This window comes from Hemiscyllium ocellatum, chromosome 23, assembly GCF_020745735.1.
Source record: "Hemiscyllium ocellatum isolate sHemOce1 chromosome 23, sHemOce1.pat.X.cur, whole genome shotgun sequence".
NCBI classification, from domain to species: domain Eukaryota; kingdom Metazoa; phylum Chordata; class Chondrichthyes; order Orectolobiformes; family Hemiscylliidae; genus Hemiscyllium; species Hemiscyllium ocellatum.
In genome coordinates, this window is record NC_083423.1 from 5,883,051 (window position 1) to 5,910,215 (window position 27,165).

The 27,165-nt window shown below is 42.6% G+C and overlaps 1 protein-coding gene across 1 annotated transcript in view; it reads right to left on the bottom strand.

The window, feature by feature from the left end:
- camk1da (calcium/calmodulin-dependent protein kinase 1Da) overlaps positions 1-27,165 on the bottom strand; it is a 423,380-nt gene that overhangs the window by 200,588 nt on the left and 195,627 nt on the right. Inside the window, exon 3 of the mRNA XM_060843087.1 lies at positions 6,040-6,114. Within this exon, the coding sequence (XP_060699070.1) occupies positions 6,040-6,114 (75 nt within the window). The remainder of the gene's footprint in view (positions 1-6,039; positions 6,115-27,165) is intronic.

A 27,165-nucleotide genomic window follows, 5' to 3' on the forward strand; every position in this document is an offset into this window, starting at 1 on the left:
TTGACTCTACCACATGGATCATGGCCTCAATGCTCATACAAAGTGACTTGTGGGATGGGGGCATTGCTGGCTGGACAAGGATTTACTGCCCATTGCTGCTTGGCCTTGAGAAGTGGGCGGCACGGTGGCACAGTGGTTAGCACTGCTGCCTCATAGCGCCAGAGACCTGGGTTCAATTCCCGGCTCAGGTGACTGACTGCATGGGTTTCCCCTGGGTGCTCCGGTTTCCTCCCACTTTCCAAGAAAATGTGCAGGTTGGGTGAATTGGTCACGTGAAATTGCCCATAGTGTTAGGTGCAGGGGTAAATGTAGGGGAATGGGTCTGGGTGGGGGCGGGTTGGTGTGGACTTGTTGGGCCTGTTTCCACACTGAGTAATCTAATCTAAAATAAAGGTGGTGGTGAGCTGCTGCAATCCTTGTGCTCTGTTAAATCTTTTAAAGTAATCTGTTTGGAAACAGCTAACACTCTCACAATGTAAGCAGCAGCCAGAGGGTAGAACTGATGACTTTATCACTGTGTGGTTGCATTGTGTTCACATGCAGTTCTAAGCCTGTGGTCAATCTCATGCCCAAAGCTTTCGAAGGTCCATTATAGTTTCCCCCTTTTACAATTAGTCTGGTTCGGCAGGTTGCTGACAAAACTTTCAGAAGTTCAGAAAAGTGTGTTTGGGTGATATTTCCAAGCTGCTCCTCCATCAATTAATTCTATTTTTTCATGGTGCTTACCATCAACTTACAGTAAAAAATGAGGTCTGCAGATGCTGGAGATCACAGCTGCAAATGTGTTGCTGGTCAAAGCACAGCAGGTTAGGCAGCATCTCAGGAATACCATCAACTTACACATCACAACCAGAAATATTCTCCCTCCACTCAAACCGACCCACTGGAATATGAGCTTCTCAAGGCATCAGAGCCATCAGGAAGATACAAGAAAAATCTCAATTCATTTTGTTTTCCTTCTTTCATGAGATGGGGGTGTCGATGACAAGGCCAGCACTTGTTGCCCGTCCCTCACTGATTTGCACTGAGTGGCTTGCTCAGCCATTCCTGAGCCAACAACACTGCTGTGGGTCTGGAGTCACATGTAGACCAGGCCGGATAAAGACAGCAGATTTCCTTCCCTGAAGGAATTTGTGAACCAGATTGGTCTTCACAAGAATCAATGGTATTTTCACAGCCTTCATCGCTGCTTTATAGATTTATTATCTGAATTCAAATGATGGCACTTGAGCCCATTTCTCTAGATCCTGAGTCCGGGTCTCTGGATTATCCATTCAGTAACATTTCCGCTAGCTACTACCAAATTCATCTGATCAAAACTCTGCAGCTGAAACAGCCAGAAAAGCTTACTGATGTGTCAGGACTGAGTTGCAGTATTACGAATACTCCTTGAGTTGACCCAATCACTGAAAGGATTCATGTTAGGTTAAATGAGTATCAATCACTGTAATTAGCTCGATATCGCTGTTAACCTTTGAGAATGTCTTCTCACTACATTTCACTTGATAAGTTAAATCAGCTGTGAAAATCACCAAGAGTACTCAACCAGTAATTGGATTTAGGAAAATCCCTGGGAATACTGCACATGGATAGACAGAGTCTGAACCAGTGTACTCCTAAAGGGGTATAGTGCTTCTGATCAGATGAGGGGCGGGTCCTTTGCTCAATTCTCCATACCATATGGTGGTGTAATTGTACAATGACATACATAATAAAAACACATTGGGAAAGAAGGGTTTAAATGATTGCTTCATATTTAACACGTGATCTCTGTTTTAAATGGGTGGCCCTGTTTTTTTAAGCAGTGACCCATAGTTCTATGTCCTTCCATAAGAGCAAACATCCAGCATCCAGCCTGATCTCATATGTTATATGTTTCATGATCTTACATGTTTCAGTCAAGTCACCTCTTACAGTCTGTTCCAACATTTAATAAGATCGTTGTGAATCTCCACATTCCTGCCTACCCCTGGATAACCGGTGACCTTCCCTTACTCACTAAGAATTTATCCATCTCATCCTTAAAAATATTCAAGGACTCTGCTCCCACCACCTTTTGAGGAAGAAGGTTCCAAAGTAATTAGAGTTGCAAAGACCCCCGCAAGATCTTTCATGTTTCAATCATGTGACCTCTTACCACTTCAAAACTTCAATGGATACCGCTCTAGCCTGTCCAATCTTTCCTCGAAAGAAGACCCTCACATTCCTGACATGAGTAACTTGGTAAACCTTCTCTGAACTGCCTGCAATGCATCCACATCCTTCCTTAAATAAGGTGACCAACACAATGTCCAATACTCTAGATGGGGTCTCACCAGTGCCCTGTATAACTGAAGCACTACCTCCCAACTTCTGTATGCAGTTCCCTTCACAGTGAATGATGATATTTCGTTAGCTTTTTGATCATTTGCTGTCCCTATATACTAACATTTTGTGATTCATGCACTAGGACATCTACGGTCCCTCTGCATCTGTGAGATCTGCAACCTCGTGCTCTTTAAATAATCAAGTCCTTTTTTATTCTTCCGGCCAAGATGGACAATTTTCTTACATGGCGCTCACCTGACCAAGTCTTTGCCCGCTCACTTAACCTTTCTATTTTTTTTAGCCTCCTTATGTAGTCTTCACAATGTATTTTCCCACCTGTCTGTGTGTCAAGGACAAACATACCTTCCATTCTTCATCAAACTCATTGGCCGGCCAATGTTCTATCCATGCCAATATATTATCCGTTACACCCTTTTCCTTTCTGCTGTAACTTTTGATGTGACACCTTATGAAATGCCTTTTGGAAAAGTAAGAACAGTGCATTCACTGGTTATTCTTTTACCGCAGTAGATTTTACGTCCTCAAAGAACTCTAATAGATGGGTTAAACAAAATTTCCCTTTCAATAAACTATGCTGAATCAGCCTGATTACCTTAGATTTATCCAACTGCCCTGCTATAACTTCTGAAATAATATTTTCTCTCAGTTTCCCTGTGACAGATGTTAACGGAATGGGCCTGGTTTCTACCTTCCCCCATTTTTAAATAAGGATTAGATTTGCTTTTTTTCTAATCAAATGGAAACATTCTTGAACCAAGAGAGTTTTGGAACATTGAAACCAATGCATCAACTATCTCAGTAGTAGCTCTTGGCAGCCCCATTTCTATTAATTTATTCACTACCACTTCTCCAGTGAACGCGTTTTCCCCCAGTCCCTACATTTATTTATTTATTTATCTACTTCCCGATTTATTGCTGCTTCGGGGATGTTATTGTACTCTCTATAATGAAGACAGGTGCAAAATAACTGTTCGATTCACTTGTATCATTTCTCACTTCTAATTGTTTCCATGTCTTGGTTTCCTGAATGTATATCATTCCTTTCGATTGCACTAGTATGATAATGAATTAGCAGAGTCAATGCCCCAGTTTTTCCCTTGTTTCTTGTCATTCCTGAATGCCCTATATCCTTCAAGATTCATTTCCCAACATATGTGCTTTCCAAACGTCACTACAATAATTAAAAATCAGAAAAACCGGGCTAAAATGTCAAATGACATCTTCCCACACCATTGAAGGTATCAACATTTTCCCAACTCTGCGTCATCGAACCATATGACCTTCCACCACCAATTATTCAATCCAATCATCTATCTCCCCTAACTCCAAGATTTTCATAAACAAAAAGTGTTCAAGGAAAATTAAAAGAAAACTATTCTTTTAACATTTCTACAATACTTCTACCTTGGTTCCTCGCAATAATGTCTATTGCATCCCAGGACAATTCTGGATGGTGCTCTTTGCAGAGAAGTTTTTTCCTCTTCCAATGTACCAAAAAAATGTTCAAATGAGTTGATTCTTTGACATTAGGCGAATTCAGTATGCCAGGAGCAGTGTTCCCAGCTGCTGGGTAGTATTGTACACTAGGTGTCAGTAGGTAATGGGCATAGTCCATGAGGGGCTGTGGGCATCTTTCTATCAGAAAATATAACAACATAGGAGCAGGGTTAAGTTGTTCAGCCCCTTGAGTTTGTTCCATGATTCAATGGGATCTGTGGCCTAACTCTATTTATCTAACTTTGGCCCATTTCCCCTAATACCTTTGCTCAACAATAAATATATCTATCTCAGATTTAAAAATTAACAACTGATGCCGCATCCCCTGCCGTTTGTGGAAGAGAGCTCCAAACCTCACCCACCCTGTGTGTGTAGAAGTGCTTCCTAACATCTCTCCTCAATGGTCTGGCCCTCATTCTCAGACCAAGCCCTTCATTATAGAATCCCCAGTCAGTGGAAATAGTTTATCTTTCTCGACTTTGTCGTTTCCTCTTAATATCTTGAAGATAATATCGAGAGACTGGAGGGAAGAGTTGACAATATAGTTTTTTTACGGGGTACCACTCCACATTATATAGAAGGCAAGGCCAAAATAGGAATTGAAGCAGAGCTTACGCTGAACCATAGATTACCTATAGAAGCCAACCAGCTTTTACTAGACTAGGTTGCACTGCTGTTCAAAAGCTAACATCACCATCTCCTGCCTGAGTAGACACTTCCACTGTGATCTCCTTTCCCCCAGAGAGTCTCCAACTGGGAGTAACTCGTGGCACTCTGGAGCATTCATTTCAAAGTGAGTTTCAGCTTCATACCAGCTTGGAAACAGTTACTTGAAAACTAGAGGTTGCAAAAAATAAAGGATAAAGGGGATTTACAGGAAAACAACAGGCATTTTTACATTAATATCACAGTGCAATTATGTCTTATTCTCATAATAAAGACAACTGAAAAATGTAGAAACAATGACATGAGTAAACCATTCACTCCAAACATCACTCCTCTTTGGTAAAGTGACCATTGTTACAGCCCAAAATAAACTTGCTAATCCTCTGATATCATCACAGAGTCTCCAGGAATTAATTCCCAGCGCACGGTTATACAAAACCCAAGAGAGACATGGCAGTGACATTGCAAAAATAAATCACAATTTTTGTCATTGATTAGTTGTAATATATTGGTTATGGGACAAACAGGCTGTTTGATGGATGCTTAATCATCTCCAATCATAAATAAGATTCTAATGAAGAGTCACTGGACTTGAAACATTAACCCTGTTTTCTCTCTTCGCAGATGCTGCCAAACCTGCCAAGTTTCTCCAGCAACTGCTGTTTTTGCTTCAGATTGTCAACATCTGCAGTTCTTTGCCTTATTTATTAATAAAGTTCTGTTTGTTCTCCAATTGATGATGGAAGATCTTCACTGTGAAGGCAGTTACAACGCAGGAGAAGACCAATCAGCCCACTGAGACAATACCAGCTCTCTGCAAGTGTAACTCAGCTAGTCGCACTCCTCTACCCTTTCCCCCGAAAACCCCCACTCCTTTCCCCTTTGTGTACTTATCCACTTGCTTTTGGAAGCAGCGTTTGAATCAGCCCCCTGCTACACTCTCAGACAGAAACTCTCAGTGCAGTGGATGGAATTCTCCTCATGTTGCCTTTGTTCTTTGGCCCATTACTTTGAACCTGTATCTTCTAGTTTGTGATCCTTCTGCCAATGGGTCAGTTTCTCTCTATTTACTACTACTAGAGCCCTCGTGACTTTGAACTCTTGATCAAATTTTGTCCCAACCTTTCCTGCTGTAGGAAGGGAATGAAGCCAGTTTCTCTGATAATTCCACACAATTGAAGACCCTTGGATGACCAAAGGTAGGATGGGGGCAGGTGACATAGCCACCAGGAATGCACCCAACCAAAATTGGCAATGACACCCAATGGTTTCTGGGAATTTCTGAAGCTGCTGATTGGTTTAGTCAGCTCTATTCAGTTCTGAAACTTTACTGTAATGTCGATAGATTTATCAACCGTTGCCCATTTTTACTTACAAATTTGCTACTACGTTAATTAGATTCATTGTTTACTTTACTGTCAGATCTAAAATTGTGTTCACCCAGGCAATTATTGTATGTGTTAGCTAGTCAAAAAAGATTTCATCGTTGCAAACTGCGTAATGTTCCAAACACTGGAAAATATTATATTGAGTCAGTCTCATACTCACAGCTGCATCACAAGGTATAAGTGATTTGGACTCTCGTAAATGTCCTCCAGGGCCACAATGTTCTCGTGTTTTATTCTGGAAGCAAGAAGATAGCAGAATAAATGCTCAGCTCTGATTACAAAAACAAACACTTCAATTTGAGACCAGGGCCAGCCTCTGATCTACCAGCACATTCCGGAAAAATGTACCATCAACACATTGCTGTTCTAAGGCTGAGGGAATCCCATTGAGGAATTTTTTTGTTTAAAAAAAAACATTTAAAAGCTTATCACAGTTCCTTTCCAAGCAAGAAGATCATACTTGCTGACCATTCTGTGCTACAGTGGGACATTAGAGTTCCTACAGGCCATGTGTTGGCAAATGGGACTAGATTAATTTAGGATATGTGGTTGGCATGGATACTTTAGACCGAGGGGTCTGGTTCCATGCTGGATGACTCTATGTGTCTATCAGCAGATTGGGAGGGCCAACCAATGTGTCTGCTTTTGTGACTGAAAGTTTCTGAAAGGTTACAGAAATCATCTCCCTAAAATAAACTTGAGAATACACCTCCTCTAAATTGTTGACAGTCCCCCCCTGCATATCTAAAGCTCCTGTGAGGTAACAGCGACATGGAGAGGGAAAGCAGCAAGCATTGCGAAGAGGCCATGTGGTGGAAAATGGGATTAGAATGGTCAGGTGGTTGCTTTTGATCAGCACAGACTTGATGGGCTGAAGAGTCTTTTCCAGTGCTATCGACCTCAATGACTGTAAGGAGCCCAGATCATTTGGTTGATTCAAGAATTGAGAAGGTTGCTTTATGAGGAGGGATTGAATAGACAGGGACTGTACTCATTGGAATGTAGAAGAATGAGGCGGGATCTTATGGAATCATATAAAATCATTAAGGCAATAGATAGGATGGAAGCAAGGAGATTGTTTCCACTGGCAGGAGGAACTAGAACTAGCCTCTAGGGTATAGCCTCAAAATAAGGGAGAGCAGATTTAGGACTGAGCTGAAGAGGAACTTCTTACCCAAAGGGTTGTGAATCTGTGGAATTCCCAGCCCAGTGAAGCAGTTGAGGCTGCCTTGTTGAATGTATTTAAGGCAAAGATAGATTCTTGAACAGTAAAGGAAATCCGGGTTATGGTGCTCGGGCGGATTAGTGGAAAAAGTGAGGACTGTAGATTCTGGAGATCAGAGTCTAGATTAGAGTGGTGCTGGAAAAGCACAGTGGGGTCAGGCAGCATCTGAGGAGCAGGAAAATTGACGTTTTGGGCAAAAGCCCTTCATCAGGAATGAAGGCAGGGAGCCTCTTATCTCTCCACCCAGGAGGCTCCCTGCCTTTATTCTGGATGAAGGGCTTTTGCCCAAAACGTTGATTTTCATGCTCCTTGGATGCTGCCCGGCCTGCTGTGCTTTTTCAGCACCACCCTAATCTAGAGCGGATTAGTAGAGTTGAGTTTGTGAAAAGATTAGCCAGGATCTTAGTGAATGAGGGAGAAGGCTCAATGGACCAAATGGCCTATTCCTGTTCCTGCTTATTATGTTCTTGTCAGAGTTTGTTGGAAAGGCAAAGCTGTAAGTCTGTGAAGAAGGGATCGGGACAAGGTGTTCCAGTTTCCGATGGTACAGGGGGAGATGCTGGGAGTGGTGAACCTACAGATGGATGGGGAAGACAGGTTCAGGGCAGTCCTTCAGTTAGAAAGGGGGAAGGATAGAAGGTCGATTTTCCTTTCTGGGAGATTGTCCTGGTAACATTAAGATATTTTGCTGATAAAATGCTTCAAATTATCCAACAATTGCTATCAAAGAATTGAATAAAACAACTCTGGGGGAGGTTTGCTGAAAATTTGATAATTTGAATTAACCAACTTTGATTGAATCAGCAGCTCCCCTCTGTTTCCCATAGGGCATGTGGTAATGACTCATCATCATCAAAAGATACAGAAATAAACTTCTGGGTGGTGGGAGCTGGAGTAGAGAGATAGCATCCCATCAACCCCCCCACCCACCCAGCACCCCCACTTAGAAAATGTATCTTGAACATTCCAGACATTTACTGCTCATCATTTTTGAGGCTTTGGAATCTATTTTCCCTCGAAAGAAACAAAGGAATGTTGGTCAGAGCTGTATCGTATGTTAATACCTTTGTGTGTTGCGATATCAATGGGACTACTTATTGTTACATTTCATTCCACACCCAATGATGAATGACCACTTTTGTGGAAGGTTTGTTGATCTTTTTGAAATCGCTGTTTAGTTTTTCTCTGGCTGGTTTTTCACTTTCAGCACATTCGATGTTGGGCTTCAGACACCAACAATATTAAAGCCCTGATTGTTTGTACACTTAGCAATGCTTTATCATTGAGTGAGTGACACTCTACAAGCCACTTTTTACATGCAAATCAGATTCAGAAGATACAAGATTGCAATCTTTTCCACAAGACCTTAAAATTGAGAGAATCCACCTCAAGAGAATGAGAAATACATCTGATTTGTGGCATTTGATGATGTATCAGTTAAGCTACGCCTAATGACAGTGTTTTTTCAACAGAATTATTATTGCTGGTATATATCAAGAAAGCCTTCATAGATAGAAGATAGAACATAGAACAGTGCGGCACAGTACAGGCCCATCAGCCCTCAATATTGTGCCGACCTTTTATCTTACTCTAAGATCAAACTAACCTACATACCCATCATTGTACCATCATCCATGTGCCTATTCAAGAGTCGCTTAAATGTTCCTAATGTCTCTGAGTCTACCATCACTGCTAGTAATGCATTCCATGCATTCACCATTCTCTGTGTAAAGAATATCTGACATCTCCAATTACCTTAAAATTATGCCCCCTTCTGATTGACATATCCACTCTGGGAAAAAGTCTCTGACTATTCACTCTATCTATGCCTCTCATCATCTTGTACACCTCTATCAAGTTGCCTCTCATCCTTCTTCACTCCAATGAGAAAAGCCTCAGCTCCCTCAATCTTTCTTCATAAGACATGCCCTTCAGTCCAGGTAGCATCCTGGTAAATCTCCTCTGCATCCTCTCTAAAGCTTTCACATCCTTCCTATAATGAGGCGACCAGAATTGAACCCAACATTCCAAGTGTGGTCGATAGAGCTGCAGCATAACCGCGCTGCCCACATGCAGTCATAACCATTACGAGGACCATGTCGAAGAATGAATGCATCTCTCTGTGCAGTTCATTGAATGTGAGGTACCCAGTATAGGGCAATGACCTGCCCAGCAGTGCCCTTTATAAGGCAGACCCACTGCATGGTTATGTTCATGCCCGGGTGTCCTTGGAGAGGGAGCGTGCAGTGTCCACCACAACCCTCGGTGTCTTTAGAGGGAGGCAGGCATCAGGCTGGGGAGGGGGAGGGGGGTGGAGCAGTACTTCATTTCTTTCTCCAACTCCATGTTGATTTAGCCCCTTCCCTCACTCCCTACCTCCCCCTCACTTTACGATGGTTCGCCTTGCCCATAATGGGCTTTGCTCGTGTGTATTTGAATTGACTATCCAGGTGTTCACTGTGGCAGTTAGCAGTTTAGAGAACACAAAGAGGACTCACGGTGATTGGGTGTTGGGAGGGCGGTTCCGCTGTCTGTAAGACAACTTCTGGATAAAGAAAGAGAAAAAAAAGGAGAGAAACCAAAAAGGTTTGGATCTGCAGAACTGTCTGTCCCAGGCGAGGACTAGACTACATACACCATTTCTTTGGTCATTCGTGGGATGATGGTGTCTCTGGCTAAGCTAGCACCTATTCTCCACTCTTACTTATAAACAGTTAGCTACATTGCTCTGTGTCTGGAGTCACGTGTAGACCAGACCAGGTAAAGATGACAGTTTCTTTCCCTAAAGGGCATTAATGAACCAGGCAGGTTATTCTGACAATTAACAACAGATTCAGGGTCAACATTAGACTCATAATTCCAGATTCTTTAAATGAATTCAAATTCTACCACAGTGCGCTTCAAACCCAGGTCTCTGGAATTTCCCTGGTCCCCAAAGACATTATCTGGATCTCTGGATTATCGGTCCAGCAATAACACCCCAACACCATTGCCTCAGCTAACCTTGAGCAATGGCTGCAGGCAGATGTTCAACAATAAATAATGTTCTCTTCCGGTTGACTATGCTGAGTTATTACACATGGCAATCAGCTGTAAATTATAGCCAAACACACAGCTCAAACAATGCCAAAAGCATCGGTATTCAAATTTCATTCTGTTGATGGAAGCTGCGTGAAGTTATCATTCATTAGTAGAAATGTCATCAGCTATGGTGACAAGGGGAGGTGATGGTTTAATGGAATAATGGCTAAATTTATTAGTCTTGAGATCCAGGCAGTGTTCTGGGGACCTGGGTTCAAATCTCACTGTGATAGATGGTGGAATTTGATATCTAAATTTTAAAAATATGGAATTAAGAGTGTAATAATGACTATGAGACAATTGTTAATTGTCAGGGAAAAATTCATCTGCTTCACTGGTATTCTTTAGGGAAGGAAATCTGCCATCCTTACCTGGTCTGGCCTACATGTGACTACAGACCCACAGCATGAGGTGGCTCTTAACTGCCCTCTGGGTAATTAGGGCTGGATAATAAATACTGGCCTAGCCAGGGAATGAATAACACAAGAACTAAAGCATCGCCTCAGTGTCAATAGACAGACTTTCATCCCAAGAAAATGATGTAGCCAAGAGTCACTGGCAGCAGCTCACTGACTGTTGAATTGCAATGTAAATAGATTATGTCAGTCTGTAACTGCCAATAACACCGATACAGCTTGTAATATTCTCTGGTCTCGGGTCCTTGTCTCCACCTGTCTCTGACTTAGAGAATAAAGGTCAATCTTCTGACAGCTGTGGCTAATGTGTTCCTTCCTGTATTGCAGTGTAAGGGGAATCTTCACACATTCTCAACACATTGAGGCTGCAATTTCCAGCCAGGCTTCCATTTAATCTCTATTATTAAAAAGGGAACTGCAATCAGAACAACTAAAGTGTGCTGCAAAACTTACCAACAGGCAGGCTATTTCCAGCTGCCACAGGCAGTAATGCTACTTGACTCTATCCTTTCCTTGAGTCATAGAGCCCTACAGCGTGGAGACAGGCCCTTTGACCCAAACTGGTTCACACCAACCAAAATGTCCATCCACTCTAACCCCATTTCCCTGCACTTGGACCATATCCTTCTAATCCTTTCCTATCCATGTATTTGTCCAAATGCCTATTAAATGTTGTTAATGTACCCACCTCAACCACTTCCACTGGCAGCTCATTCCATATGCGTACCACCCTCTGTGTAAAAATGTTGCCCCTCAGGTTCCCTTTTATTCTTTCCCTGTTAACCTTAAGTTGATGCCCTCTAATCCTTGAATCTCCAAGCCTGGGAAAAGGACAGAGTGCATTCACCCTATCCATGTCCCTCATGATCTTATACACGTCTATAAGATCCCACCTCAGTCTCCCATGCTCTAAAGATAAAAATCCCAGCTTGTCCAACCTCTCCCTATAACTCAGACTCTTGAGTCCTGGCAACATCCTTGTAAATTTCTTCTGCAGTGTAATCTAACTTTGTTTTCTCTATTTCTCTACTTTGTATTGAGTATTTTTACCGAGGTATTTTTTACCTAAGATGGTGCTATGAGGGATGACATTGTAAACTTTTCACTGTACTGCTGTACTTCTGTACATGACAATAAATCTAATTCTAATTCTAACGAAGTTTATGTGAAAAAGTTGTATATTTCTGAGGTTATACCGATCGGGGATGATTGAATACAGTTTCTCCTGAAACCAAAGGCTGAGGCGTGACATGATGGAGTTCTTTCTAAATGTAGAGAAGGTTTGACTGGGTAGACTTAGAAAAGACCTTCTTCCTGGCCAGAGAACTTGGCATCAATATATACTGTAAGGTCATGCCAGCTTGCTTAGCTATGCCAGCTGCTGTTCATGGTTAAGATTCCTGTGTAGGAAATTGCAGAGGCTACTTGGGAGGGGATCGTCACTGCCTGCTCTAACTACAACCCTGGACTATTGTAAACCAAAAGCAAGTTAATGGTTTCCAATGTGTCTTCTTTGCTGTAAGACCCAGTCTATACAGAACTCCATTCATGCTGCAGGTGGCTTGGAGCCACGTGCTCTCTGACACATTCTAGATTCAGTCACTCTTACAGAAAGGACTCTTTGACCTTTCACTACACTGCATGGCAAAAAGAAATTGGTATATTTCTTGAACTGTCCGAGAGGTGGTTAGAAGAGAGGAGATGACTCTCCCAGGCAAAACAGCATTCCATTACAATGATGAGAGCTGGCCAACTTGGGCAAGGTAGGAGAAAACTCAAACAGTGATTAGGGATAGTTTTGTGAAGGGTAGGTCATGCTTCAAAAACCTTACTGCATTCTGTGAGAAGGTGACCAAACAGGTGGATGAGGGTAAAGTGGTTGATGTGGTGTATATGGATGTAAGTAAGGCGTGTGATAAGTTTCCCATGATAGGCTATTGCACAAAATACAGAGGCATGGGATTGAGGATGACTTAGCGGTTTGGATCAGAAATTGGCTAGCTGAAAGAAGACAGATGGTGGTGGTTGATGGAAAATGTTCATCCTGGAGTTCAGTTACTAGTGGGGCACCGCAAGGATCTGTTTGGGGGCCACTGTTGTTTGCCGTTTTTATAAAAGCCATTTTGATAAGTGACCTAGATATGGGCATAGAAGGATGGATTAGTAAATTTGCGGACAATACTAAGATTGGTAGAGTTGTGGATAGTGATGAAGGACGTTGTAAGTTACAGAGGGACATAGATAAGCTGCAGAGCGGAGCTGAGAGGTGGCAAATGGAGTTTAATGCAGAAAAGTGTGAAGTGATTCACTTTGGAAGGAGTGAAAAGAATGCAGAGTACTGGGCTAATGGTAGGATTCTTGGTAGTGTAGATGAGCAGAGAGATCTCAGTGCCCAGGTACATAGATCTTTGAAAGTTGCCACCTGGGCTGAGAGGGTTGTTAAGAAGGCAAACGTTGTGTTAGGCAAACACTGTGTTAGCTTTTATTGGTAGAGGGATTGAGTTTCAGAACCATAAGATCATGCTGCAGCTGTACAAACCTCTGGTGTGGCCACACTTGGAGTATTGTGTACAGCTCTGGTCACCTCATTATAGGAAGGATGAGGAAGCTTTGGAAAGGGTTCAGAGGAGATTTACTAGGATGTTGCCTGGTATGGAGGGGCAGTCTTACGAGGAAAGGCTGAGGGACTTGAGGCTGTTTTTGTTAGTGAGAAGAAGGAGGTGACTTAATTGAGATAGATAAGATAATCAGAGGGTTAGATAGGGTGGACAGTGAGAGCCTTTTTCCTTGGAATGGTGATGGCTAGCACAAGGGGACACAGCTTTCAGTTGAGGGGTGATAGATACAGGACAGATGTCAGAGGTAGCTTCTTTACTCAGAGAGTAGTAGGGGCGTGGAACGCACTGCCTGCAACAGTAATAGACTCATCAACTTTAAGGGCCTGTATTGCGCTGTACTGTTCTATGTTCTATAGTTCCAAACTTCACTGTCTCTGACATAACTCTACAGAGTTAAAAGTCACACAACACCAGGTTGTAGTCCAACAGGTTTATGTGAAGGTACTAGCTTTCATAGCGCTGCTCCTTCATCAGGTGGTTGTGGAATATAAGATTGTAAGAGACAGAAATTTTGTGTCTTATGGTCTTATGCTCCACAACCACCTGATGAAGGAGCTGCGCTCTGAAAGCTGGTGCTTTCATATAAACCTGTTGGACTATAACCTGGCGTTGTGTGATTTGTAGGACAAGATTACCAACTGAGAGGTTCTGGAGAGTGTTAATTCAATCCACACACACTGAGCTGGCTCAGCCACATCGATGATAGCTGTATACTCAATGAACTGGCCACGAGGTCACAACCTCCAATGTGTCCAAAGCTCTGCTACAAAGAAATGAATATGAAGTTGACACACACATGAATGGCAGCCAGTCCTGAGAGTTGTGACCTCTCAAGGCTGACACTTTGGAATGGATTTGAAAGTGGCCATCAGAAAAGAGAAGAAACAAGAAGCAGAGAGAACCCGGAGAAAGAAATAGAGGCCAGAAGGCTGCGCATCTCTCAGCCCAGCGTAACCCTCAGCAGCAAATGAGGCAGAGACTGCTGTGCCTGAGTGAGGATCCTGAGTCATAAACAGACGTTGCTTAACACAGAATTGACTGTGACGTACGCCATCATCTTATGAAACAGAAGGCTTCCAACATTCAGAGTTCACACATCACAGTATTACACTTGTAAATTGGCTAATGAAAATGTACAATAGATTCACCGAACATGCAAGTGTGAACTTAGGCAAGATGGTGAAAAAACTAATTTGAATGAAAGATTATCCGTGCATACATGTATCGAGTCCTCATGAAGATAATTGTCTGAGACATGACAATGATCTGAATGTACTAAGAACAACGGAGTAACCACACAAATTAATCTTAAACATTTACACATTAAAGACAGTGAGAAAGTCTGCAAAAAGCAAACATAATGAGCAGAGTTTTATGCAGCAGCAGTTCACAGGCTGCTGTATATTAAAAACACAATGATTTCTTGTGTGACTTTTTCAAGGAAAAGTCTTATCAGACCATGCTTTAAAGGCCCTAACAATGCACTATCAGCACAGCTAGAGTTTAATATCTTCTTACAGGAAATTGCATGAATTCATTAGCTTTTATCCAGCTGCCAATAAGGCACTCTATTCAGCAGAATGGTCAATGATTTACACGATATTTGAATGTAAGCCAGTAAGGCTTTCTATTTCCTTTTAAAATAAATATCTCTACCCATCTTCAGCAAGCTTTAATCACATAAAATTTGAATATTCTGAAGAAAAATCATCACTATGTAAGTTGTCAAAAGTTTCAGTAAGACACTCATTAGTGCAAAATATTATAGGCTTCTACTGACAACCATTCTCCAGGGAGATATGCAGGAATAAAACTTAAGGAAATCATCCAAGATTATTTCATTTGAAAGAAAACAGATTCATATATGATTATAATCAAGAAGATAGAAATAAAATTTAATGTTGCGGCAATATCTGAGTCTTTTGCGATACTCTGTAACAATTTTAACCAATAATTTAGAATGCGTATGTTAATGTCAAATCTTCTACACTTACCTTATCTTACCCGCAATGTACCTAATACGTATGCATTTGCTCAACTGGTCAAACTCTTGCTGTTCTTAGTCCAAGTCCCACTTAAGGTCCTGAGTACAAAGATGGAGGTTAATGCTCCAGTACAGCACTGAGGGAGCGCTGCTCTGTGGGAGGCGCCATCAGTTGATCTTAAATTGAAGCTCTATCTTTCTTTTCGGGTAAATATAAATGATCCCTCAGCACGATTCTGACGAACAGCCAGGTGTCCTTGTCATTATTTATTTCTCAATTAATGTCACCAAAACACAGATTATCAGGTGATTATTGTATTGCTGAAATTTGCAAATTGGCTGCTAAATTTCCCAAATTAGAACAGTAACACCACTTTAAAATGAATGCGCCGACTGTAAAGCCCTTTGACCCCAAAACAGGGGTGTCAAAAATAGTTTAAATTTCTCTTAAAATGTTTAGGTAATTGGCAATTGTTTTTAAGCGGTTTTGAAAGGGTTCTTGTAAAAATGTTTATCCCTTGTAAAGGGAACAATTGTAATTTTTTTGGCTGATATTCATACTGGTCCATGAGACATGGTGACCCTTGACCAGGAAGCAGTGCAAACAGCAACTGTCATTAGACTCAACACAAGAGAGAGCTGCATGCAGGCAAACTGAAGGATAAAGACAATCAGTATAAGAAGCAGGCACAAAGTGAAAGCAGACAGAGAGTGAAAGAGGAACAAGTTGAATTTTTGTGAAGAGAAGCAAAGCCCTCTCAATAAATGGGCAGTTTCTCTGTTGGCAAAAAAAAATAAGATCAGAATCTAGGACACAATAAGTCAGCCTGCTAAAAATGTCTAAAATCTGGAAGCTGTGTGAAGGGGTCAGAGGTGCAAAAGATTTACCAGAAATGGCCAAACTATACAGCAGCGCATTATTGTTTGGTCAGTTGAAAAGGGACTCTGGAAAGTTACACGATCAGGGTAGCCGTGAGCTGTTGGACAGAGGTTTTGTATATGTGCGTCTTACTGATGATAATAAAACCCAAAAAGCTCAGAAATGAAATCTGTTGTCAGATGGTCCTGCTAACCTAATATGGTCTGAATAAAGAGCAACATGTTGTGTTTAACTATGTATCGCTCAGTTGTGCTACATTTACGTGGGCAGTGATGCAGATGCTTGTGGTTATGAAATACGTGTCTTTGCTGAATTGACTACTTCAAATGAAATTGTCTTCTTTATTTCAAGTATCACTTGTCCGCTAATTCATTTTTAATTTACTCCAGCTCTGATTCATGTTGAAGCAAAAGTTACAGAGAGTGAAATCTTTTTGGTAGCTTCTTCATTTGGAAGTCACTTGTTCACTTTCTTTGACAGTTCTCCTATGGGGATTGTTACTCATACTTTGAGACACCTGACAGATGGGCAATGTGTTATATTAATGCTAGTTTTTTTTTACAGCTAGGTTATATTGGGGATTGGTTAGCTAGAATGGCTGGTTTGCAATGCAGAGCGATGCCAACAGTATGGGTTCAATTCCCACAGTGGCTCAAGTTATCCTGAAGGGCTCTGCTTCTCAACTTCTCCCCTTGCCTGATGCATAGTGACCCTCAGGTTAAACCACCATCAGTCGTCCCTCTCTAATGAGACAGCAGTCCGATGGTGCCTTAACGTTTTACATAAACAATTCATGGAAGAGCATCTTCGTCGGTCTTAGTCCATTTTACTGAGTAAGAAGACACAGGATATAATTAACCAGCAAAATAGTATTGATGTGGCAATGTCATTTGGATAAATGCCATAACTGACAAGTCCTATGGGACTGGAGGAGGCCATTCATCCATCAAGCTTGTTCCAACATTCATTGAGATCGTGACTCATCTGTTACTTAACCCCATCCATCTCTATTGGCTTTATATGCCTTTTCAACCCTAGTCTTGTAATAACCTCTCCATCATAGATTTAAAATCTTTAATTGACTTGCCACTGGGGAGGCAATAGATTAATGGCATTATTACTCGACTGTTAATCCAGAGACCCAGGTAATGTTCTGGGCACCCACGTTCAAATCCAGCCATGGAAGTCAGAGTCTAATGATGACCATGACTCAATCTGGCTCACTATTGTCCTTTGGGAAAGGAAACTGCCATCCTTACCTGGTCTGGCCTACATGTGACTTCAATTCCGCTGGCCCAAAACATCAATTTTCCTGCTCCTCGGATGCTGCCTGACCTGCTGTGCTTTACCAGCAACACACTCTCAACTCTGATCTCCAGCATCTGCAGACCCCGCTGTCCCCATGGTAATATGGTTGACTCCTAACTGCCCTCCAGGCAATTAGAGATGGGCAATAAATATTGGCCTGGCCAGCAATGCTCTCATCCTGGGAATGAATAAACATTTCTAAAATCCTATTGCTGTTACTGGCACAGGGTTCAACTTTTCTACATACTTTGCAACAAAGGACAATTTTCTGATTTCTCTTCTGAATTTCCTGGTACTGATTTCAAAATTGTACATTCTTGATTACACTCCCTCACTCACGATCTAATTTCTGTGTCTTTCTACCCTAACAATCACTTTCAAAGGCTTAGAAAGTGTGAATGTTGATTTGACACTGGCTTGAGGTTTATTCAGAGTATAAGACACTTTATTCTGTTTCAGTTCAGTCTAACTTCAAAATTGGGCCCTCAGAAATTTGGAAGATGATTTCTTCCCTAAAATGATGTTCAATCTAATGGAATTTTAAAAAAGAATGATTTCAAAATTTCTTCAGGAGAACTAAAATTCAATGCAAATGGTGCAGGAAGTCAGTTGCGATTAACTCATTTAAGTTAGATACAAAAAGAGTGCCTTAGAAAATGGAAATAACTAACAATGCAAAGGTTGTCTAAGAGATGAAAGGTCAGTCTTTAGCACTAAACCACACAGAAATGATTAAACATCAAGAGAATAACAGATATTTAAATTAGTGAAAAATGTGCTATTAACAAAATCGAGATTCAGTCAAATTGTTTGAGAGGTTGATATAATTGATAAAGAAGTATTAGTGCAGGGGACCATTAACTGGACATTGTTGTTTGAGCTTAATTCACATTCTGTTGGGGAACCAATAGATAACAGTAAAACCTGGCTTTTAATGAAACTCAAAGCAATGAGAGCTAATTCTTTTTAATTCAAACAGATCAGCCAAGTGGACCTCATAGAATTGGGGCTGTTAAACTGGTCCAGTCAGGGAGCCCTGGATGACAGATATAAACAGGAGGGTCAGAGGTTCTGCTCACTCTAGGAGCTGGCTCTGAGCTTGCTGGGGTCAGTGGCATTGACTGTGCACATGTAAATAAAGGGTGACTTGGTGATGGGATACCATCCTCTGTGGAGTTACTTAGATTAGATTAGATTTTTAGATTAGATTAGATTACTTACAGTGTGGAAACAGGCCCTTCGGCCCAACACGTCCACACCAACCCTCTGAAGAACAACCCATCCAGACCCATTCCCCTACATTTAACCCTTCACCTAACTACGGGCAATTTAGCATGGCCAATTCACTTAACCTGCATATTTTTTGGACTGTGGGAGGAAACCGGAGCACCCGGAGGAAACCCACACAGACACAGGGAGAATGTGCAAACTCCACACAGACAGTTGCCTGAGGCAGGAATTAAACCCAGCTCTCTGGCCTGTGAGGCAGCAGTGCTAACTACTGTGCCACCGTGCTGCCCGGTGGGATGTGCTGTCACTGTCCAGGCCAACATCATTTGACTCCTAATTCCAGTTATTTATTGAATTCACATTCCACCATCTGCCTCTGCAGGATTTGAACCCAAGTCCCAGAACCTTCCCTGGTCTCTGCAGTAATAGTCCAGCCATAACACCACTGGGCAACACCACCCCGAGATGCTCTGATTTGAAACACACCTGTCACAATAGGTATGTGTATCTTCAATTTGGGCACAGGTACTGGTGAACTGAAGGAAACCAATGAGGATTAACAATCATGTCCTTTCTCGAGATATTCTTGTAAAATGCACCTTTACACATGTGGTGGATGTCTGGCACGATGCTTTTTTACAAAAGCTATACCCTTGATACGAAAACAATGGAGTCATCAAAACCTCAATATTCAGTGAGTATTCAATTAACATGAGCCTTATTGAATAACCTAAAGGCTAAAAAATGTGTTGCTGGAAAAGCGCAGCAGGTCAGGCAGCATCCAAGGAGCAGGAGAATCGACGTTTCGGGCATAAGCCCTTCTTCAGGAAATAAGAAGGGCTTATGCCCGAAACATCGATTCTCCTGCTCCTTGGATGCTGCCTGACCTGCTGCGCTTTTCCAGCAACACATTTTCAGCTCTGATCTCCAGCATCTGCAGTCCTCACTTTCTCCTAAAGGCTAAGCCACTTCATTATAGGACAACAAATGGAATGATGCTTGAAATGAGGAATTATAATAGATTAGCACTTAACTGTCACCCATTACGTTTTGAAAATAGTGAAAAGTTTTAGCAGTTGCCATATATGGCACCAAACTTAATGATGGAAGTCATAAATAATAAGAAAAAAATAAGTAAATGTTCATCCGCTCCTGGGTTCAGGATACGCTGGAAAACTGAGTCAAGCCGGCCAGGCCAGGCCAGGCTGAGATCTCCACACTGGGCCGCTGGAAGACCCAGAAGCTGCCTCCGAAACAAGGAGGAGACCACCTCGCCAGAACTAGACCTTCACGCCAATGAGCCACCGGTATACCCGGAAGATGCAGAAGACCACTGTGCCAGGCCAGGACCTCCCCACCAGGCGTCAAGCCTATATCACCATTCTGAGCTGCTAGGAGCCAGGCCAATACACTGGGCCTGGGATGGGAGAAGATGCTTTCTGACAAAGTCAATAGCAAGTAATAAATATCTTTGAGGTCCATAATAAATGGAAACATTCTTTACTAAGAGAAAACAAAATAAAGTGGACAGAGTAGATGAGCTCCAGGCTCCTGAGCTAAGGAGTCTGCTCAATGCACTGTTACCCCATTGCCATCTTGGACAGGGCAAATTAAAGGCCTAACGCCCAACTGTAAGACTGTAAGACCATAAAACATAGGAACAGAAGTAGACCATTCAGCCCATTGAGTCTGCTCTGTCATTCAATGATCATGGCTGATCCGATAAACCTTAGCTCTACTTTCCTGCCTTTCCCCTAGAACCACTAATTTCCCGAATGATTCCCTAAATAATAAAAAATTTGCTGATCTCACTCTTGGATATACTTAATGATCCAGCCTCCACAGCTCTATGAGCTAGAGAATTCCACAGATTCACAACGCTCTGAGAAAAGAAATTTCTCCTCATCTATGACCTCTTACCCTGAGATGATGCCCTCTTGTCTGAGAATCTCCCAGAAGGGGAAATGACCTTTCAGTTTCTATCCTGTCATATCCCCTAAGAATCTTGTGTGTTTCATTAAGATGACACTTGAGAGGCTAGCCTTTTACAAGAGTTCGTTGCTTCTCATCTGAAAAGTTCAGAGACCAGAAGTGGTACATTCCATGTGTAATTATGGACCATTTGGTGAACTGCTGCCTCATAGTGCCAGGGACCCAAGTTAAATTCCAGCCTCAGGTGACTGTGTGGAGTTTGCACATTCTTCCCATGTCTGCGTGGGTTCTGAGATTATTAAAATCCTTGCATGGAATGTGGACATCATTGGCAAACCAAGCATTTGTTGTCCAGCCTCAACTGCTCCTGAACTCAGGTGTTCCGTGATTTATTTTCTGAGGACAGTTAAGAGTTGACCACATTGCTGTAAGTCTGGAGTCACATGTAGACTAGACGGGGTAAGGGCAGCAGAATTCCTATTCTGAAGGATATTGGCAAAGCAGATGGGGTTTTACAACAACCAGTGTTAGACAACATGGTCACAATGAACAGGAGAAACCTCATGGCCCACATTTTATTCATTTGAATTTAAATGCCACCATCTCCTATGGTGGGATTTGAACCCGTGTTTCTCAGCATTTGACTGGGACCACTTGATGGCCAGCCCAGTGACATTACCATGGCACCAGCATCACAACCTCCTTCCATTAGGAATCCGAATTGAATGGAATCCGCCAGAGCTAAACATTAGACCTGCACTCTTTTACTTAGAATCATTGAATCATTTGGTGGAGGAGAGGCCCTCCAGATCACTGGGTCTGTACTGACACATAAGAAACACCTGACATTCAGCCTCATCCCATTCACCAGCACTTACTGTCTTCAACAGAAAACTTGTACCCCATCAATTTGAATTCAAGTCAAATTTTAGAGGTGAAAGCACCCTATGCCAAGCAGATATTGCCAGCCAATCTCAATGGCTTTACGTCCTCTGGAACAAGACACCATTCTCTGACTGAGGGTCAATGGATGGCTTTGTCATGGCTACTCTCATTGGACATCACTCAGATTCTCGGTTTCATCCCTGTTCCTGAGTTTTACTCAGCTATCACAGCTTTCTTGTTCTGCAAGTATGGGATGCCCAGTGACTGAATAACTGATAGCAACACAAAGTCGTTACAAGTTGGTGAAAGATACAAATGTTTGGAATTAGCAGGAATCCGTTGTGTGCAGTGTAAGTGGTTGGTTGCCTGTCAGCAGAAGGTGGGGATCATGGAATCTGGATTTGCATCCAGGTCAGTTATTAGATGGTGTTTTGAGGGTATTCTTATGGTGTAGTGGTAGTGCCCCTGCTCCTGGACCAGGAGGCCCCAGTTTAAGTTCCACTTGCTCCAGAAGCGTGTAATAACATTCCTGAACAGATTGGTCAGAAAAATAGGATAAATATTAAAAATGTAGGTGGTGTTTTGCAGGGTCAGTGTTAGGGACTTGGCTGTTCGCTACTTTCATTCGAGATTTAAATAAGGTGCTGAGTGAACCACACGTAAGTTTGAGACTGTTACCAGGATGTGTGCAAGTGTGAGGTCTGTAGAGGATGCTCTGAGGTTTTGGACGCTCTGAGTTTGGGAAGCAACAAATCGACTTACTTACATGCACAGATCAAGTGCTCAATGTACCGACACAGGGAACAGAATTAAAGGCAATGTTGAATGAATGGTCTGAATGTTTCAAGGTATTAATCTCCAAAGGACCTGATCAACAACATGAAGCTTCACCAAAAGCCAACCAAGTTTGAGGAAATACAAACAAAATACAACATTTTGTCTTTGAACAGTTAGACCAGGCCCAGTCTCTATCGTCTCTTCTTATGGGGGAAGTTGAAACTTTGGAAATGATGCCGAGGGGAGCCTGAAGACTGACACACAAATTAAAGCACGTTAGATCTGAACAAGAAACAACAGGAGGCCACCTGGCCCTTCGAGCCTGCTCTCTCATTCAATGACACCTTTGGCTGATCTGATTTTAACCTCAGCCCTACATCCTTGCATTTCCCCGATAATCTTCAATCCACCTGGGCATCAAGAATCCATCTCCCTCTGCCTTGAAAATATTTAATGATACTACATCCACTGTCTCTTGAAGAAGGGAATTCCAAAAACTCTCAACCTTCAGAGAAAAAGATATTTCCTCATCTCTGTTTTAAATGGCTATTGTCCTTGCCTGTTTCAAGAGGCCAACACTGTCCCAGTGCCTAAGGCGGCTCATGGAGCATGTCTCAATGATACTGTGCAGTGGCCCTAACCTGGGTGGTCATGAAATGCTTTGAAAGACTGGCCATGGCATTAATCAACTCCAGCCTCCCCACTACTCTTCACCCACTCCAATTTGCCTATCGGACCAACAGTTCCATGTCAGATACCATATCACTTGCTCTTCACTCCTCCCTAGAACATCTTGACACCAAGAACAGCTATGTAAGAATCCTACCCATTGACTACAGATGAGCCTTCAACACTATTATTCTCTCAGTGATTTTGGACTGAGCCCCAAGCTCTAAAACTGGATCTTAAGTTTCCTGATCCACAGTCAGTGAAGATTGGGTCAATATTTCATTCTCACGAACACTCAACACTGGAGCCCCCCACAGGGTACGTACTCACTGTATATCCATAACTGCGTCGCCAAATACCAACTAATGCCATTTACAAGTTCGCTGATGGCACCACCATAGTCGGTCGAATCTCAGATGGCACGAAACAGACTACAGACTGGAGGTAGAAGACCTGGAAAAATGGTGCACTGAGAACAACCTAGCTCTCAATGCCGGCAAAACCAAGGAACTCATTATTGACTTTCGACGGGATGTTAGTCATGCCCCCTACACATTAACAACACAGAGGTGGAATGAGTGGATAGTGTCAAGTTCCTGGGAGTGATTATCCACAACAAGCTTTCTTAGACTCTTCATGTGGATGCACTGCTTACAAAGGCCCAACAATGTCTCTTCTTCCTCAGGCAGCTGAGGAAATTTGGCATGATGGTGAATACCCTTGCAAATTTTTATAGGTACGCCAGCGAGAGCACTCTGTCTGGATGTATCCCTACCTGCTATGGCAACTGCACCATTCAAGATCAGAGACTGTTACAGAGAGTGGTGAACTCGGCCTGGACAATCCCATCTACAGAATCCATCTACCAGGCCCGCTGTCAAGGAAAGGCCACCAGCATTCTCAAAGATCCATCCCACCCTGACAATGTTTTCCTACAACCTCTACCATCGGGGAGAAGGTACAGAAGCCTGAACATACGCACCAGTTGGTTTCGAAACAGTTTCTACCCTACTGTTGTTAGAATACTGAATAGACTCTCAAACCCTTAACATTCGCCTGTACCTGTGTTTTTGTTTTTGCCGCTGTTTATCTATTATTTACTATCTATGCTACTTAACTCTGTGATCTGCCTGTATTGCTCACAAGACAAAGCTTTTCACTGTGCCTCGGTACACATGACAATAAATTCAATTCAATTCAATTCAAATGGGTGACCCCCTATTTTTAAACTCATCACTCTAGTTCTAGATTCTCCCACAAGGGGAAACATCATCTCAACATCCACCTGGTCAACTCCCCTCAGGATCTAATATCAAGTCCCAGAGTCATACACCACAGAAATGACCCTTCGATCAAACTCATCCACGGTGGCCAAATTTCCAAACTAAACTAGTCCCACCTGCCTGCATTTGGCCCACATCCCTCCAAACCTTTCCTGCTCATGAATTTATCTAAGTGTCATTTAAACTATACCTCTATCCACCACTTAATTTCACAGTGCATTCCACACACGAGCCACTATCTGTGTAAAAGTGTTGCCCGCTCTCATGTTCTTTAGATTACTTACAATGTGGAAACAGGCCCTTCGACCCAACAAGTCCACACCGACCCACCGAAGCGCAAGCCACCCAGACCCATTCCCCTACATTTACCCCTTACCTAACACTATGGGCAATTTAGCATCACCAATTCACCTGACCCGCACATCTTTGGACTGTGGGAGGAAACCGGAGCACCCAGAGGAAACCCACGCAGACACGGGGAGAACGTGCAAACTCCACACAGTCAGTCGCCTGAGTCGGGAATTGAACCCAGGTCTCAGACCCTGTGAGGCAGCAGTGCTAACCACTGTGCCACCGTGCCGCCCACGGTGTTAAAATCCTTCTCCTCTCACCTTACAAGTATACCCCCTAGTTTTGAACTCCCCCATCCTCGGGACAAAACCCTTGTCATTCAACCCTTATCTATTCCTCTCAGATTTTACAAACATTAATAAGGTCACTCCTCAACGTCCTATGCTCCCGTGGAAAAAGTCCCCCTCTTTCCAGTCTATTTTTATATCTCAAACCCTCCATTTCTGGCAACATCATGCTAAATATTTTATGAACCCTCTCAATTCAGTCACCTCAGACTGCTCTAAGCTCCAGAGGATACAGCCCCAGCCTGTCTCGCCTTTCCTCATAAGACAAACCACTCATTCTGAATATTAGTCAAGTAAACCTGCACTGAATTGCTTCCAAAATATTAACATCCTTCTGAAAGTTTGATGACCAGTCCTGTACACAGTATTCCAACTGTCCAGACAAAGAGCTATGACCAGATAGAGTAGCACAGTTTACTTTCAATGGAGAAACACTTGAGGTATAAAAATAAAACACAGCAGTAGCAAAAGCTCCCCCAGACTGGAACTAATGTCCTTGGGAGAGTTTTTGCTGCTGCTGTTGGGGAGGTTTCAAATTAATGTGGCAAGGGCCTGGGAACCAGAAGAGAAGACTAGTAGACAACAAAGTGGAACCTGGGAACTGTAAGAATAATGAAGTTAGCACGAATAAGGAGAAGAATAGCAGATGACCGCAAAAGAACTGGCAGCCTGAAGTGCATCTACTTTAATGCAAGTTGTATAGTGGGTACGGCAGATGCACTTTGGGCTTGGATTGGTACCTGGGAGTATGACATTGTTGCAATCAGAGAGACTTGGTTGAAGGAAGGGCATGATTGGCAACTAAATGTTCCAGGACACAGACGCTTCAGACAGGACTGGGAAGGCAGTAAAAGTGGGGGAGGAGTTGCATTGCTGATCAGGGATGATATCACGGCTGTGCTAAAGGAGGACACTGTGGAGGCTTTGAGCAGTGAGGCATTATGGGTGGAGCTGAGAAATAAGAAGGGTGCAGTTACATTATTGGGGCTGTATTACAGACCTCCCAACAGTGAGCGTGAGGTAGGAGAACAAATAGGTGAACAGATTATGGAAAGATGTAGAGGCAATAGGTTGGTGGTGATGGGTGATTTTAATTTTCCCAACATTGACTGGGATACACTTAGTGTCAGAGGTCTGGATAGGGTAGAATTTGTAAGCAGCATCCAAGAGAGATTCCTAGACCACTATGTCAATAGTCCGATGACAGAAGAGGCCATATTGGACCTGGTATTGGGGAATGAGCCAGGCCAGGTGGTAGAACTTGCAGTGGGGGATTTCTTTGGGAACAGTGACCACAATTCTGTAAGTTTTAGAATACTCATAGACAAAGATGAGAGTGGTCCTAAGGGAAGAGTACTAAACTGGGCCAAGGATAATTATATCAAAATTAGGCAGGAGCTGGGAAATGTGGATTGGACACAGCTGTTTGAAGGGAAGTCCATATTTGAGATGCGGGAGGCTTTCAAAGATAGGTTAAAGGTAGTGCAGGATAGGCATGTCCCGTTGAATGCAAAGAATTGGAAAGGCAAGATTTGTGAACCATGGATGACAGGAGAAATTTTACGACTAGCCAAGAGGAAAAGGGAAGCGTACATAAGGTCCAGGCAGCTAAGACAGAACGGGGCCTGGAAGAATGTCGGGAGAGTAGGACAAGTCTTAAACAAGGAATCAAGCGGGCTAAAAGGGGTCATGAAATAGCTTTAACTAGCAGAATTAAGGAGAATCCCAAAGCCTTTTATCCTTATATAAGAAGCAAGCGGGCAACTAGAGAAAGGATTGGTCCACTAAAGGATAACGAAGGAAGGCTGTGTATCAAACCTGAGAGAATGGGTGAGATTCTGAATGATTACTTTGTACCAGTGTTCACTGAGGAGAGGGACATGATGAATGTTGAGATTAAAGATAGAAGTTTGGTTACTCTGGGGCACATTAACATAAGTAGGGAAATACAGATGAGGTGCCGGAGGACTGGAGGGCTGCTCATGTTGTCCCCATGTCCAAGACGGGCAGTAGGGATATTCTGGGTAATTACAGACTGGTGAGCCTAACGTCAGTTGTGGGAAAGTTGCTGGAGAAGGTACGCAGGGAAAAATTCTATTTTTATTTGGAAAAGATTTTGTGCGGGGGATATCATGCCTTACCAATTCAATAGAGTTCTTTGAGGAAGTGTCCGAGTTGATAGATGAAGGAAGGGCTGTAGATGTCATATACATGGATTTTAATAAGGCGTTTGATAAGGTTTTCTATGGTGAACTAATGGAGAAAGTGAAGTCACGTGGTGTGCAGGGTGTTCTAGCAGGTGGATAAAGAACTGGTTTAGCAGCAGGAGACAGAGAGTAGTAGTTGAAGGGAGTTTCTCG